The following is a 15,910-nucleotide window of genomic DNA, read 5'->3' on the forward strand; positions in this document are numbered from 1 at the left end:
GTGTGTGTGTGTGTGTGTGTGTGTGTGTGTGTGTGTGTGTGTGTGTGTGTGTGTGTGTGTGTGTGTGTGTGTGTGCGTGTGTGTGTGCGCGTGTGTGCGTGCGTGCGTGCGTGCGTGCTGTAGTTCCAGGTAAGGCTTCAGCTCTGTGGCCATCTAGTTGATCTTATTTACAGTTCAAATATTACTGTAACCACAATAGCTCTGCACCTGGCTCCATACATGTTGTCAAATAACATCGCAGTGTTTTCGAATTTACATCTTCTCCACAGCATGTTAATCAATACACTTTGCATCTTAGCTTCGACTTTTAACATACTCCATCTCTTTTAATTGTTTGTAAATTATATGAATTATAGTCAGCAACTAAGTAGCCAGAGAGCTGAAATCACTTCAAAATAAACTGATGGGTATCCATATCCTAAAATTATAACTCTGGTTTATCAAAACTTGGGTCTTATTTCAGTAGTTCTGTCCATCATTTCTGTCCGTTATAAAAAATTTTACTCATCAAAGTAATTGCTGAGATCTGGGAACATGGTGACATCACTGCAACAAAGTCAGGGGACGAAACACAACCAGTCAGACGATCAGACAGGCCGTAAACTGAAACATTGACCTAACTATGAAAATAAGACCCAAGTTGTAATAAACTGGAATTGTCCTGTACTCCCAGATGTGGACAGAGACTCCCAGCATGCAGCAGTACCTGTGAGGGGTGGAGGTAAGGCTCAGGGGAGGCCAGGCTGGTCTGGACAGAGAGGCTTTTCTCCAGCAGGGCCTGGGGGAAGCCCAGCCGATCGAAGGTGCTGCGTTTCCAGTGGTGGCCGTCACTCTGTGCCAGCGCCTCATCCTCACTGAACGCCCTCACCACCGGTCCTGGTAACGGCAGAGGCAGCGCCCCGTCACTCTCGTAGCCGTCTTTGGAGCCGCCGCCTTGGGCTGCCCCCCCGCCCTGCCCCGAGTCCCAACTGCTCCTCTGTTTCATCACCTGCTGGGCCTCCCACGCCAGCCTGGCCTGGGCCAGCATCGCCTCTGATGCCGTGCCTGCAAGCTCCCCCTCGGGCCCCACGCAGCGCGCCAGCTCCTGGGGGAGGGACGGCTTGCGGCTCTTACGTTTGCGGTTACCCCCGGGAGAGAAAGCCCCAGGGCCGCCTGTAGAGGAAGAGGAGAGGGAGTGGGTCTGACTGGACGTCCAGGATATGGAGTCCTCATAAAGCAACCTCTGGCCTCCCTCTCCGCCCTCCCCACTGTAGTCCAGCAGTAGGCGGGGATCCCTGATCAGAGACTGGCTGTGCTGCAGAGTATAGGACCCCCCGTATGAGCCACCATAGCCCCCTGTAGTGCCGTAACGCAGCAGGCGGTCGGCGGTCTTGAAGCGAGGGCTGGAAGACGACTGCTCCACGTACACCAGCTGCTTGACGTACTCTTTCCCCACAGGACTGTACTCCAGACTCTGGGTCTTTTCTGGACACTTCTGCCTGGTTAAAACCAGTTGCCCATAAGGCGACTGGCCCTGCTTGGGCGAGTGATAGAGGGGGGCCGAAGACTTGCGAGCAGGTGACTTGCCAGTGCCGTAGAAGGAGGAGTCAGAGAGGTGCATGTCAGTGGGAGGCTCCTCGTAAATGGGAGGGGGCTGGTACTCCGAGGGCGGCTCCTCATACAGCGGGGGTTCATAGGCGTAGCGGGGCGATGAAGGCTGGGAGTCGGCCGAGGAGCGGCGGTGTGTGCCGGTGCCGCCCAGCTCAGCCCGCTTCAGGAAGGGGGACTGACGGCGGTCGGTGTAGAGAACGGGGGAGCCGTCGGGTTCTGGAGGCGCGTTACCTCCAGATGAACGGCGGGTTCGTGAGGTGGTGCCCCCTCCTGGAGGACCAGGAGTGGGGGGGTCACAGGGGGAATAACCATTTCCCTGGTGGGCCAGGAAGCTGGGCTCTCTGTCCGTCACCTTGATTAGCATTCGCTCCTTCGTACCAGTGTTCCACCTGAAGGGAGAAGTCCTGAGAGCAGAAGAGAGGAGAGGAGGACAGAAAATTTAATGAAGGGTCAGGGGGCAGACTGATTAAGAGCGGTCACATTCACATTTGTAGTAGAGATTCGTCCTGTTCGCTTATTATAGTCGCTGGTGTGATGAATCAGATTCTTTAATACTTGCGGCACGGGAGAAGACCTGAAGTGTTCTCTCTCTTGTCCCTTCAGAGTAGCTGTTCTTATATACAGTATCTTTAAGTCACCAAAAGGACCACAGTTGCTGTCCATTTGACACTAGATTGATTGAGTCATGCATTTTACAACATATATTTTAGGGGTGTAAGAAATTCGGGGTGAAAATCGATACACTTGAGTATCGCAATATTTTATGTTGCAATACTGTGCAATACTGTATGTTGCAATACTGCATGTTGTGTTTAAACCCCCTACTGCTAGATGACTATGCCTAGACACACCACTAGTGTCCTCGCCAAACAGTGCCTAGCAATGCCTGACTTTTTGCTAGACGCTAACAATGTAGCTATGGCTGAACTTTGGCCTACTTTAGCATATAAAAATTTACTCACTAAGAACCTGTGAACCACAATCCCAAACTGGCAGTTTGATTTTCTGTGTACTGAACTGTTTACCTAAAGTAAACTTCTTTGACTTTTATGAACATCATGACTTTTTTTAAATATTAGTTTTTCTAAAATTATACTTTAAAAAAATCCCAATATATCGCCTTACGCACAGTATCGAAATATATTGCAATATATTGAATCGTGACCCATGAATCGTGACACGTATTGTATGGCCAGATTCTTGCCAATACACAGCCCTATATATATTTCCTGAGCTCTTTTTCTGAAACCACAAGTCATGTTAATGTACTTCACAATACCCTTTGATGTAGAGCTGGGCGATATGGAAAAAAATCTAATATCACGATATTTTTTACTAAATAAATCAACGTTGATATTGCGGCGATATTGTAGGGTTGACTATTGGTGCTTCAAACTAAATACATGAAATAATCTTAAATCTGTAGACGAAATGTTCATTTCCCACAGCCTGGCAATACTTTGAAGAAGCCATTTCATTATCATATCTTTCTTGCCACCTGTAATAACAATCTACCTCAAGTCTTTGCCAGAATATCATACTGTTCTATTCAGGTTATGTCCAATGAATAGTAATCTGGCATTTAGACTGCATTACCAAAAACTGAAGGGTCTGCAATGGTGTGGGCATGTGTCTACTGGTACTGGTCAACCAGTGGAGTATGATCCAAGACGTCCAAATTGGGGTTAGTGATGAGTTTAAAGGCTTATCAGATTCCATAACACTGCACAGTGGTTTAAAAAAGCACCCCACTTTACACGTGAATAGTAGTGTGAAAGACGGCAGAGTTTGAACTTCTCTCAAGCTCTAATTTTTCATCCTACTACTTACTACTATTTATGTGATTTTCCCTGTGTGCAACTGAGTGCAACACTATGAATGTCTTTGAGGAGAGACTATCCAAACGCCTTAAGGTCCAGACACACAAAGCCGATAATCGGCCGTCGGACAGTCTGGCGAGGTCAGTGACTCGAGTCTGTTCGGTGTGTTCCGTGCCGTCGGCCTTCATTTTGGCCGATTTGACGTGTATAATCGGCGGGGCAGCACTGCCGGCAGTCAGACTCAAATGACCCATCTGATTGGTAGAGTGCTAACCCGGAAACGGGGAGCGGAATGAGCGTGACTAGACTCTCTCAAAATCTGACGAAAATCTTTTAAACTGACCTTTGTCGATCTGAAATGAAGACAGATTCAGTAACTGCATGGCATATTTCTCGCTTAAAATGTTTTCAGAAACACGTTTCGGTTAACTATTTTATTAAAATATGAGATCGTATTCTGAACGAGCCACCATGACAGTCTGGCTTTGAATTTCCGGAGAAACCAGACCCACGTGACACATTACAAATTACATTTTAGGGCATGTATTCAGTAATCGGTAAAAGGAACCCCTACCAACACTGGCCAAATCTGAAATATAATGAAGCTCATCTTGCTCTCAGATTTACTGTCAGTATAGAGTCTTCACCAGTCTTGTCTTGTGTGTCTACACAACCTTGGTAGTTTGAGCAGTTATAATTTTGCCAACAGTAACTCATAAGAAACAAAAACATAAACACACTTCACATTCTAGATGTCATCTTATGGGATGCTACGTGGCTCGTTTGGTTTTCCCAATATATATACCTCATCAGTTCACATTCACACACTCAGTCGTTCCTCGGTGAATGGGCCCTCACATTCTGCATGTTTGTCAGACAACAGGAAGGAGGAGTGGGGGAGAGCGGCGTGGGATGAGGAACAAGAAGTGAACTGGGCGAGAGGGAGGGAAGTGTGACATCGATTGCAGCATTGGCCACCCTCCGTTTCCAAATACTTCCAAACACTGATCCCCAGGGCCAGTGTTCAATAGTGGCAGTGTGAGTGTTTGTGTAAAGTGGATGTTAATATGCGCGCGTGTGTGTGTGTGTGTGTGTGTGTGTGTGTGTGTGTGTGTGTGTGAGAGAGAGAGAGGGAAACAATGAGGGCAGGATTAAGCATTACATGGCTGTGCTGGCATCTATCACAACATGCTCCAGACTCAGAGCTCCAACCCACTTTCTTTATTTCCTCAGTCCATCCACTTCTCTGCCAACCTTTTTTCTCTATGTCTCCTACTCATTACTACACTTTCTCTCCTTATACCTAATTGTTAATCATTCCATTTTGACCATCAAATCAATAAGCACATTCCCTGCCTTTTCTAGTCTGTCTCCATTACTGCAGCGTCAACCTAAAGATTCCTCCTCTTCATCTCTTTTTCATTTAAATTTCTGTTGCCCAGTCAGCTGTCAGTGACTGAAATACTTCACTAAAAGGTACCAACAAATCCCAAAGTGGCCAAAAAGTGTGGAAATGTTGCTTTCTCCAGTATTATAAATCAGCAGTGAGTCAAACTACGGTCACCTATTTCCACATCAGAGCTGGCTGGCTGGCTGGATTTACCTTTCAATTCCATCTATTCTATTTCCATTTTAAAGAGGAGTATTCTCCTAACTAAGCATATGTGGAATGATTTTCAAAGGTTACCCTTTGTTATGTAGCTCAGTTTATGTAAAAAGGATGTGAGAATATCAATGTCGGGGAAAAAAGCTTTCATTTCAATGAGAAACCTCCATTCATTGCTATGAAATAGCTTGTCAAGAATCAGTAAGGACATTACCTCTACCAGTCATGCTTATAAAATGTCTCGAAAAATCCATAGCCTGTAAATATAACAAGTAAAAACAATGGTCTCCTGTAAAAAAATTATGAATTAAAACATATCATGTCTGAATAATGTGGGTGTAATACATGTTTGGGCTAACCGCTGTTGCACTCTGGGTCCAAACCAAAATCCCTACGGAAAAAATGCAAAATATGTAAATCACGCAATAACCAAGCTGTCCACTTCCTCATATTCTACTTCCTTTTCTTTTGAAGCAACTGGTTAGCAATTGAGTCTTCAAACTTCAGCAGCAATGACGATATTTTGCTTTTCATGTTTCTTAAGAAAACTAAAAGAAAGACTTGCAGCACCCGAGCAGTTGAAGATAATTTTTTTGGCATTATGGGCTGCTTTGCCCATAACGAGCTGTATTTCTGTCTTTCTATCTCGTTATTTAGATATGTAGCATACTGTATCTTTGAAAGTATGTGTATATATGTACATAAGTATAGATGAGTAAGCAGGTACTTGTTTTCTTCATCAACGTATCTTCAAATAATTACACCTGTACAAGACCTATGTATATTTTTTCTTTAAAAAAAAGTCATTTTTTTATTCACAAAATAAAAAATGTGGGTATTTTCGTTAGATAACAAATGCTTAAATTAAGGGGTACATTACAGCTCTGCACCAGCCGCGTGTGATTTACTAAACAACAACTTTGTGACTGTAAAACAATTAAATGCTACATTTCAAATGTTTAGAATGTATCACTGAATTCATTCATTATTCTGGCATAATTATTTTGGGAATTATGCATGACCGATATTTTTGAAATTAACATTTAAAAAAATCTCACATACCTTCATTTGAGAAACACTCAAAACATAGATGAATGTCTAAATATTCCTAAATGAGAGCAGCAGCCCTCAGTAGTGCCTAAATCATGAATCATTAGTTGATTAATGGAGTAATCAACAGAAAGGGAATTGATTAGACTATGAAAATGTTGTATGCATGTTAAAACGTGATACATTAATCAATCATAAAAACTGTTATTAGCTGCAGCCCTAATTTTAAAGTGTTGCGTGTAAACAATTAACTAGACTATTAACTACGAGACATAGCTTAGCGCCGCCTTTAATAATCAATACATAAAAAGTAAACTTGTGAGCCGAAGAGTAATGGCTTAGAAGCTGTCCCCAGCGTGGATAATGTTGTACCAAGACAACGCTGCATGTACTAAAGTTGTAAGCGGGTGGTTTGATCTAAGATCAAAAGCTAAGATTCTAAGTTTAAAAGTACTGGTAAGCACAGTGTGAAGGCCGTGGAGGGGGGGCCACTGGACTGTGAACTGCCGCCACTGGAAATCATCCCTCCAGCTCCACACAATCAGCCTTCAAGGTCAGGTATGCTGTGGCAACTCACTGTGGCTGATGCACTCACATGCACGGTTGCTTATTTCATGCTTCATGTTCATAGAAGGTAAAGTCCGTAAACAAAGGGACCCATGATGGGTCATTGTAATCAAATACACCTGAGGAAGGCCAAATTATGGGCCGAAACGTTGTGTGCCACTATTAAAGTATTTTTCCGGAGCATTAGGCTGTTGTGCAGACTTTACCTTCTTTGAACATTTACTTTTTTTGTCCTGCAACAGCAACTACATGGATGTGCAAAACATAGTCTTTTTTGGACTTACTGTATTTTAAGCTGCATGCCATTTTTCCAAGACCAACCCACTTTGAAAATATAATTAAAACATTGAACACACTGTGACAAAATTACTCATAGAGTGTACTGATACTGGTGATGTCTACAACTTGCCACACAACATGAAAAGGGTTTGTTTGTATCAGTTTACATGTGGTCCACTGGCGAGTTGCCACTGCTACTGTGTGTGTGTGTGTGTGTGTGTGTGTGTGTGTGTGTGTGTGTGTGTGTGTGTGTGTGTGTGTGTGTGTGAGAGAGAAAAAGAGACTAAAAGACTTGGTAGACACTTCCCATATAACCAGATCCAATAAGGAATACGTGAGAGCAGATCTCCCAGCAGCCATCTGGACTGACAGTCTGCAGCTGTGCCACCAGGCCTCACACACACACACACACACACACACACACACACACACACACACCAATGCAGAATCAAAGAGTTTCTTGGACCGTCCATGAATAATTTCCTTCCAAGGTAATAGACAGAGAGGGCAGGTAAAGGAGGAGGGACGTGACAATGTCAATTTTGTAATTTACCCTCATTGATTAAATATTGACTAACCAAGCCAATGGGGGAGCCGGGGGTGGCCCAACACTGCACCACATCAGTTACTACTGTACAGGCTATAAGCTTCTCCTGGGATGTTGCCTTGACTCTCATCCACCAGAGGCATTGATAGGCCTGTACTTCTTCCTTTCCCTCAACAAGCGATTAATGCTAATTATGCCATTGCAGTTCCAGATATCTGTAAATTTCGGATGAAAGTATATGCAGTAGTTATTGCTTTCCTGATCCATTTCTACCATCAAAGGTCTTTTTTTTCCTTACCTTGCAGCTTGATAATAAACTACTGTCTGTACACTTACAAAGTTCTCAATGCTTCGGTTTACATGTAGGGACTCTCAATATGCTACTGTTGAAGTGTGGTGCTATTCTGAGCCTTGTTAGTGGTATAGAAATAGCAATTTCTTTTTACTTTACCCTCTGCCCTGACGACTCGGTACACAAGTTATTAACCCCTAGGTTAATTTTGAGCCGGATTTGCCCTTTAAGAAAGAAGTTCTAACCCAGCCTTCTTTCACACCTCCAAACACCTACCAATTGACTGTTTGGCTTGGAAACCATTTGGTTTCAAGTCAAGAGGTTGACTCATCTTTTGGCTAGTGCAATTAGTGTGGACTATCTCAGTTTTGAGGGAGAAGGATCATACTGGAAAATAAAAGCCTGGTTTAGAGGTGTGTAAGTTGTGTCCACATTAAAATCTTTATAGAGCATGCTAACTGATGAGTTTTAACACATCTATCCCGATTCATTATTTATTGTAAAACATTTCAACTTTTAATAAGCTAGTTCACTTTAAGCCTTAAGTTTGCACACAAACCACATTGTCGGCACAAATTTTTCAAAGTATCTTTTCCCATTAGTTAAGTTGCTAGCTAGCTAACTCAGCACATGGCTAGGGCTGTGACGATAACATCATCATTGCCATTACCGCATTTATTTATTTATTTTTTTACTTTTTGCTAGCGAAACTTACAGGAGAACAGATGTCGTGTGATATGAAATATAATTAAAGCAATGATTATTGTTAAGTTGTCCTCATCGACTGTCTTCTATCCTATATTTAAGAGTTTATGGAGACAAAAAACTTAAAATTGCTTGTCACTTCAGCTTTGCACAAGAGAATGGACAGTCCATTAAATAGGCTATATGGGGGATTTCTTTTGTGTGTCAGATTATTATGAATTATTTCTACAGGTAACGTTTAATATATTACACAGTTGAGAAGGCAGAGACATTTCTCTGTTCTCAGCTGAGGTGTACATTACCGCTGCATTGTTTACTATTGCACTTAAAGCTTACTTTATGTTGTAAGCTTTAAAGGAACACGCCAACTTGGGGGAACTTGGGATTTTTGCTTATTCACAGTATCCCTCAGAGATAGATAAGTCCATACATACCCTTCTCATCTTCGTGCGTGTTGTAACTCTGTCTGACGCCCCCACCGCTAGCCTAGTTAGCCCAGATCCTGGAGGTAACCGGCTCCATCTAGCCTACTGCTCCCAATAAGTGACAAAATAACGCCAACATTTTCCTATTTACATGTTGTGATTTGTATAGTCACAGCGTGTACAAATAACAAGGTCACATGAGACACAGTTATCTTCTAACCGTATACATACTGGGAACTATATTCTCAGAAAGGCGAAGCACTGCTACTCTCTGCTCCACCACGGGGCTTTCTCAGGTGCTGCAAGCAAATCACTCTGCCCAAGTAGCAGAAGTGCAGGTCTTTGCACAATATAAAATGTCCTTTGTAAAGTATGTCATTGAGTACGTCACATGCACATCAATATTTCAGTATTATTCAGAATATGACAATATTCCAAATTTGATTCGGGTCATGTAAACAGCATATTCCCTTTGGATATTCAAAATAAGGCCTTTTTCCGAATTTACAAAAAAATGTTGGGTTTTAGAGGCATTCTTTAGACATGTATACAGGGCATTCGGAATATGCGTCTCAATCGGGGGTTTTGCCGCAGTTTGTGACAGTTTATGGCCTCTTGGCATTGCTATGGTTGTTGTACACAAACCAACCAGCCAACCATTTGCAGGACTGCAGTAGAGATGCATGCCCAAAAGAAAAGAAGAAGAAACCGCTACTTTTAAACATTATGAAAGACTTGGATACAGATTTTTGGATATGCACAAACATCGCAACGACGTCTTTTTCAAGAAGCTGGTTCGGTCCTGTTTTGCACAGCTACATGTAAACGGGAATATTAGTGCAATGTTCACTTTCATTAGCCATGTAAACAGCTTAGTCAGAATATTGTCTTTTTCGGGAATAAGGGCAAAACCCGAAATATGTGCATGTAAACGTAGTCAATAATTCAGACACTGCATATAACAGAAGGACAAAGGTACAGACTCCAGTACAAGTGAGTGTTTATCCTCTACTCTCTTCTTCATCCTGATCTCTGTCCTCCTCTCCTCCCTCTGTCCTCTTTCTCCCCATTTGTCCCTCTCTCCATCCTTTAATAGGATCCTTGTGTGTGCAGGCTGGTAGAACTGTGTAGAGGTCAATAGCTCCCATCTGTCACAGAGGAAGCTGTGTGGTCTACGACAAACTGCCTCTCCCACTCTCCTTAACAGCATTCACTCTCTCCAGGGACCATCTTCAGCCTGACACTCAGCTTCCACACTAAACAGACTGCTATTTGCTATAACTAAATGTTTGCGGGGAATGGACCATATGACAAGAGAATATCGTGCCAATTAATTCTACTGTGACTATTTACTATGAACAGATGATATCTGAGTTGATGAGGGGTGTGCAGGTTCGAACTCCAGGCGAACACTCTGCTCCTCCACGGGGCTTCTCAGGTGCTGCGAGCAAATCACTCCGCCCAAGTAGCAGAAGTAGCAGTGCTTCGCCTTCTGAGAATATAGTTCCCAGTGTGTATATGGTTAGAATATTAGAAGATGGCTGTGTCTCATGTGACCTCGTTATTTGTACACGCTGTGACTATACAAATCACAACATGTAAATAGGAAAATGTTGGCGTTATTTTGTCACTTATTGGGAGCAGTAGGCTAGATGGAGCCGGTTACCTCCAGGATCTGTGCTAAGCTAGGCTAGCGGTGGGTGCTTCAGACAGAGTTATGGCACGCACGGAGATGAGAAGGGTATGTATAGACTTATCTAACTCTGGGGGATACGGTGAATAAGCTAAAGTCCCAATAAGTGTGCGTGTTCCTTTAAAGAAAAATACTGTTAAAAAAGCACTGCTCTTTCACAATAAGAGCCTCCTGCTGGTTTGTGGATGGAAAGCTTTTAATGTGAAGCAGCAGCAGGAAATGTTGGGTTTGCATCAGCAGTAGCTGAACACAGCTCCGATACGGCTAAAGGCAGTCAGAAAACAGTAAAATTAGGCTAAGTACAGACTAGCATTTAGAAGTGAATCTAAACTCTAAACTAGGGTTGGGTATCGTATTCCAACAATTCACGATTCCTGTTCTTTGAAGGGAGGGGTCCAAACGTACTTATTTCACAGAAAACACTTATTTATAAAAAAAAACTTCTACAAAGTTAATTTTCATTCATATTCACAATAGACAGTCCTTCCAGAAAAATGTGGCGTTTTTTTGTGATTGTTGCGGGCAAAAATCCTTGATTATGTGGCACGTTTTCTTAAAAAATGCGATGGAATATGCGGGATATTTATGCAATTTTATGCGATGAAATTGCGGGAACTTGCAAAAACTGCGGTTTCATCATGGCTTCATGGCGATGATGTTCACGTTGCGTAATTACGTCACTTCATAACGTTCCCATGGAAACAGGGGAAAATGGCTGCTCTTGTGTGAAGTAACATTTTTCAACTTTCTGCTAAGATATATGTGACTTTTTTGCAACGAAAATGCGGGGATTATGAAATCATGCAAGCCCCGCATATTTTGCGTGGAAATCAGCAATTTATGCAGCGAAAGTGCAGCATATTTGAAAAAATGCGGCCCCCGCATAAATATGCAGACTTTGGCTGATTATGCATTGAATTATGCGATCGTCTAATCGCCTTTTTCTGGAGGGACTGAATAGAGCTGGGTGATATGGAAAAAAAACAAATGTCACAATATTTTTGACCAAATACCAAATGTCAATATTGCGGCGATATTGTAGGGTTGACTATTGGTGCTTTCACAAAATATTAACACAATGAGAGTGTTAATATGATAAATAATCACCAATAATGTGTATATAATGACTAAGTGGGTAAAGGCAAATAATAGAACAGCAAGTAAGTCTGTAAATGTAAGTTCACAAATTACATCACTGTAACGCAGCCTTTAAAACCAGGACACTTGTTTCATATCACGATATTACGATATCCAAAATTTAAGACCATATCAAGCCTCATATATCCATGTCGATATAATATTGATATATTGCCCAGTCCTAATTCACAATTAATTTCATGGAACCTATAATATAATTGTATACAGTTCAAGGTGGTTGCTGTTATCAAAAAGCATGCTAAACTGTGCCTGTGAAATAGTAAAGTCCTCAAAATGAATGGAAGTGAATGAGGAGCCTGACACATTTGGGGGATGGCAGGGACAGTGGTGGTCACTAGCTTAGTTGTAGATGACTTTAGATAGAGGTAAGACTGAGTTGAGACTTACCAAGTGGTAACAACAGTGCATGGTTTTGCACCTGTTTTTTTAAGGAGTAACTTTTGTTGATCAAATGTTTACTTGAGATTGTCCGATACCATTTCTTCCTTCCCGATACCGATTCCGATACCTTAACTTGCGTATTGGCCGATACCGAGTACCGATCTGATACCAGTGTGTCATTTATTTTATTATGTTTTAACAGCTGTATACTACTATCCCTGTATGGATGTGATATGATTGCTATCTTTGTTGTTAAACTCTGTGTGAAACATGAACAAACACAAACAATGAATTTTCTTTACTATGCAGTTTGAAAATCAGGAAAATAAACATAAACTGCTTTAAAGTAGATTTTCTTCAGAGCTTAATTAGATGGTATCAGATTGGTGCATAAACTCCAGTACTTGCCAATACCGATACCAGCATTTTAAGAATTTTAGTATCTGTATCAGAACATCTCTAGTTTACTAGAGATTTAATGTAATAAATAGCTACAGGTAAAGTAGAATTAATTCAGGTCATTTTAGTGTTTATAGTGAGTTTTTTAGGGAAACGTCACATTAGTGAAATGTAAATGTCCATATTTCAGTTGTGTCAAATTGGAGTACCTTACCAGTATGCAGTTTATTGTCTGTTATGAACCGTTATATACAGCTACAGGTAAAAACATTACCTTAGAAAAATGTAAATGCATACCTGCAAACTCAGAAGGGCTGAAAAAGGTGACACATCTTCAGTTCCCTCTAACATCCGTTTTCGGAGCATCAGAGAGAAGCGCAGGCATTTTGTGGCACCTAAATAAGGCACCGTAATCCGCGTTGCTATTCGGTCCGGTAGATAAATGTCGTTAAGGCACCGGTGCCGTATTAGCACCGGGTCTCGGACCCCCCCCCCAAATAAAAACTCTTCGGATCTACACGATTCACGGGATGCCATTTTCCCATTCAAAACGGCGATTAGTTTGCAGGTATGTCCATTATTCAGTTGTTCTTGATCTTCAAATAGTTGTTGTGCACTCAGTTTTAGTTATGACACCCCCCCGTCACAATTCATTTCACATTTTTTGTTGTTCTTGCATAGATTTGATATTTTTTCACTTTAGGTAAAATAAGCTGACCACTTATAGTGACTTGTAACCTGCTAGTAACGTACTATTATATCTGCCTATACCTCATAACTCAATACCTTTTAATCACATTATAATGCATTACTATAATAGTGATTATAATGCAATATAATACACTAAAATGATTCAAATCTATTACAACTGAGTATTATAATACACTGACACATGTCAGTGAGTGACCAGCAGTTATGAAGCATTTCGATAGTTGACCTTATAAAGCGTGATTTATGCTTCTGCGTAAAATCTACGCCGTGGCTACGTACGTAGGTATGTGCGACACGGACCTACGGCGGACCCTACGCCATAGACTGACGTGCACTTCTCGAAAAACTTAACAGCACGTCATGGCGACGCACAAAGTGGCTTGGTAGCGTTGCATTTCCCCCCCCCGACTCATTTCCTGGTTCTCCTTCTCCATAAACAACATTAAATCAAGGAGAGGGTTAACTTTTCCTGCTACAGATTTCCCACCGTGGTCAGAAAGAACAGGGGAGACACTTTGTTTGAGTCGCTCCGAAGATAATCACTGTCACTCTCTCACTTCTCCCTCGCTCTACCACACAGTCCCGACACACACACATGCCGGCTCGACCCACACACCAGCGCACAAGTATAAACTTCAGGCCACTTACGTAGGCTACGGCGTAAACTCTGCATGGAGCCTCCGCAGAACCATGAATCACGCTTTCATTTTCATTATGAAATTCTTTATAATGCATTGTAAATATTGTTAGAAAAAATTATGGATATTCACGAGCGGTTATAACAATAAGTATACAGTGCAAATTATAACGCATTAGAAGAATGCTTATAATGCGCTATAGACATGGGTTTCACAGAAAGTGGTACTAGGACATTTTAGGAAAGTGAGGACATTCTGGCCGCTCACCTTCAGACAGACTTTCAAAAGCCTGTTTGAGGGTTCAGACTTGGTTTTAAGGTTCAGGTTTCAGGTTTAGGTTTGGTTGGGGTTAAAATGTAAAGGGGTTAGGGTGGGGGTTAGACATTTAGTTGTGAGGGGTTTAGGTTGGGGTTAGGGGTTAGGGAATGCATTATGTCATTATGAGGAGTGTCCCCACAAGTAGAATAGAAGTACATGGTTTTGTGTGTGTGTGTGTGTGTGTGTGTGTGTGTGTGTGTGTGTTCTCGTTGCAAGTAAAGAAGACATTTACAGGACACTGTGACCCCAGCCAGGCAGATCCACCAATCACTGCAGACTGCAGCAGATTACAGCAAACCAAGGAAACCAAGACTGGGGGAGGGAGGGGCTCTGAAGGTGACAGAGGATAGGAATTAATGGACAGTGGCAGAGACAGAAAGGAGGAGATGGGATGATGAGACAGAAAGAGATAGAGAGGAGAGGATGAAGAGGAACTACTGACAAGAACGGAAAGAAACTAATTCTGACCTTTTACAGGAACACTAATGGGGGCTTCACACCTACCACCTTATGTTATGAGAGAGAATCATCAGAGTCATGTGAGAAAATTGTTTTTTCACATGCTGTTATTGAATGCAATTCAAATATTTTGTTTTTACCATTGAACATGGCATCGAGGGTTACCAACACTCAAGGAACCACAAGAGCGGATTTGGATATTTGCAAACTGGGCCCATGGTTGCAGACTGAGAGATTATCAATGTGATGCAGCATAGTGTGAAGAGCACAAACATACACAACTATTTTTCAAGTAAATTGCAGCTTACTAATTCATTTATTAAATGTGCAATTGCCTTGTACTTTGGAGGCGTGGGGTACAGGGCAATATCATAGATTTTTCACAGATTTCTTTTCAGTTTTTATTCACTGCAGAATAAAATGTTTTTTATCTGTTTCAGTGTGCGTACAGAGAGACAGATACATGGAGCCTCCAAGACACAGAGGCACCAAGCACCACAACAATCCCTTACCTTTCTTTTCTTATTTCTGTGCAGAATAAAAACAAACACAGACATACAACCACCTCATGCCACAATGATGTGGTGCCTCCAAGACACACAAGCATCACAGCCATCACTGCTTTCCTTTCTGTCCCAATATAGACAAACAAAGACCGATCCAACTGGTATTTTTCAGCGTCTGGTGACTTACCATGCAGCAGTGCCCTGCTACCCACTATTATGCCCCTCAGCTAGCCTTAATGGTCCACGACACAAAACCAAAAACACATAATTACCATATTGTGTAAGAGTATCTGTAAGTGTGTGTGTGACATGAAAATGATGCTGTTTGGGCACGTGCGTGCGTGTGTGTGTGTGTGTGTGTGTGTGTGTGTGTGTTTGTGTTAGTGTTACTAAATTAAAACCAGTGGTGGAATGTAAGGATTTTTCTGCATTGAGTACTTTCACATATAATACTTTAAGTACATTTTCCTGATGATACTTACTTTGACTTAAGTAACATTTTCAATGCAGGACTTCAACTTGTAACAGAGTATTTTCACAGTGTGGTATTAGTAGTTTTACTTAAGTAAAGGTTCTGAATACTTCTTCCACCACTGCTTGAAACCAAAAACAAATTCTGACTCTGAACCCAATGTTCAGGACCAGCAAACGGACTTTGATGTGTAGAATTTGGTAAAAAAAGTTATCCTTTAACACTTGTGGCCTCCATAATAACAAATTGGTCCCGTCTTGTTTGTTAGGTTTGTGTTTACCGGCCCGCCAGGTG

The 15,910-nt window shown here is 41.9% G+C and overlaps 1 protein-coding gene across 1 annotated transcript in view; it reads right to left on the reverse strand.

Moving 5' to 3' along the window:
* Positions 1-15,910, reverse strand: part of arhgap39 (Rho GTPase activating protein 39) — a 124,285-nt gene that overhangs the window by 31,736 nt on the left and 76,639 nt on the right. The window contains exon 3 of the mRNA XM_031311735.2: positions 707-1,994. Coding sequence (XP_031167595.1) covers positions 707-1,994 — 1,288 coding nt within the window. The remainder of the gene's footprint in view (positions 1-706; positions 1,995-15,910) is intronic.

This window comes from Sander lucioperca, chromosome 11, assembly GCF_008315115.2.
Source record: "Sander lucioperca isolate FBNREF2018 chromosome 11, SLUC_FBN_1.2, whole genome shotgun sequence".
NCBI classification, from domain to species: domain Eukaryota; kingdom Metazoa; phylum Chordata; class Actinopteri; order Perciformes; family Percidae; genus Sander; species Sander lucioperca.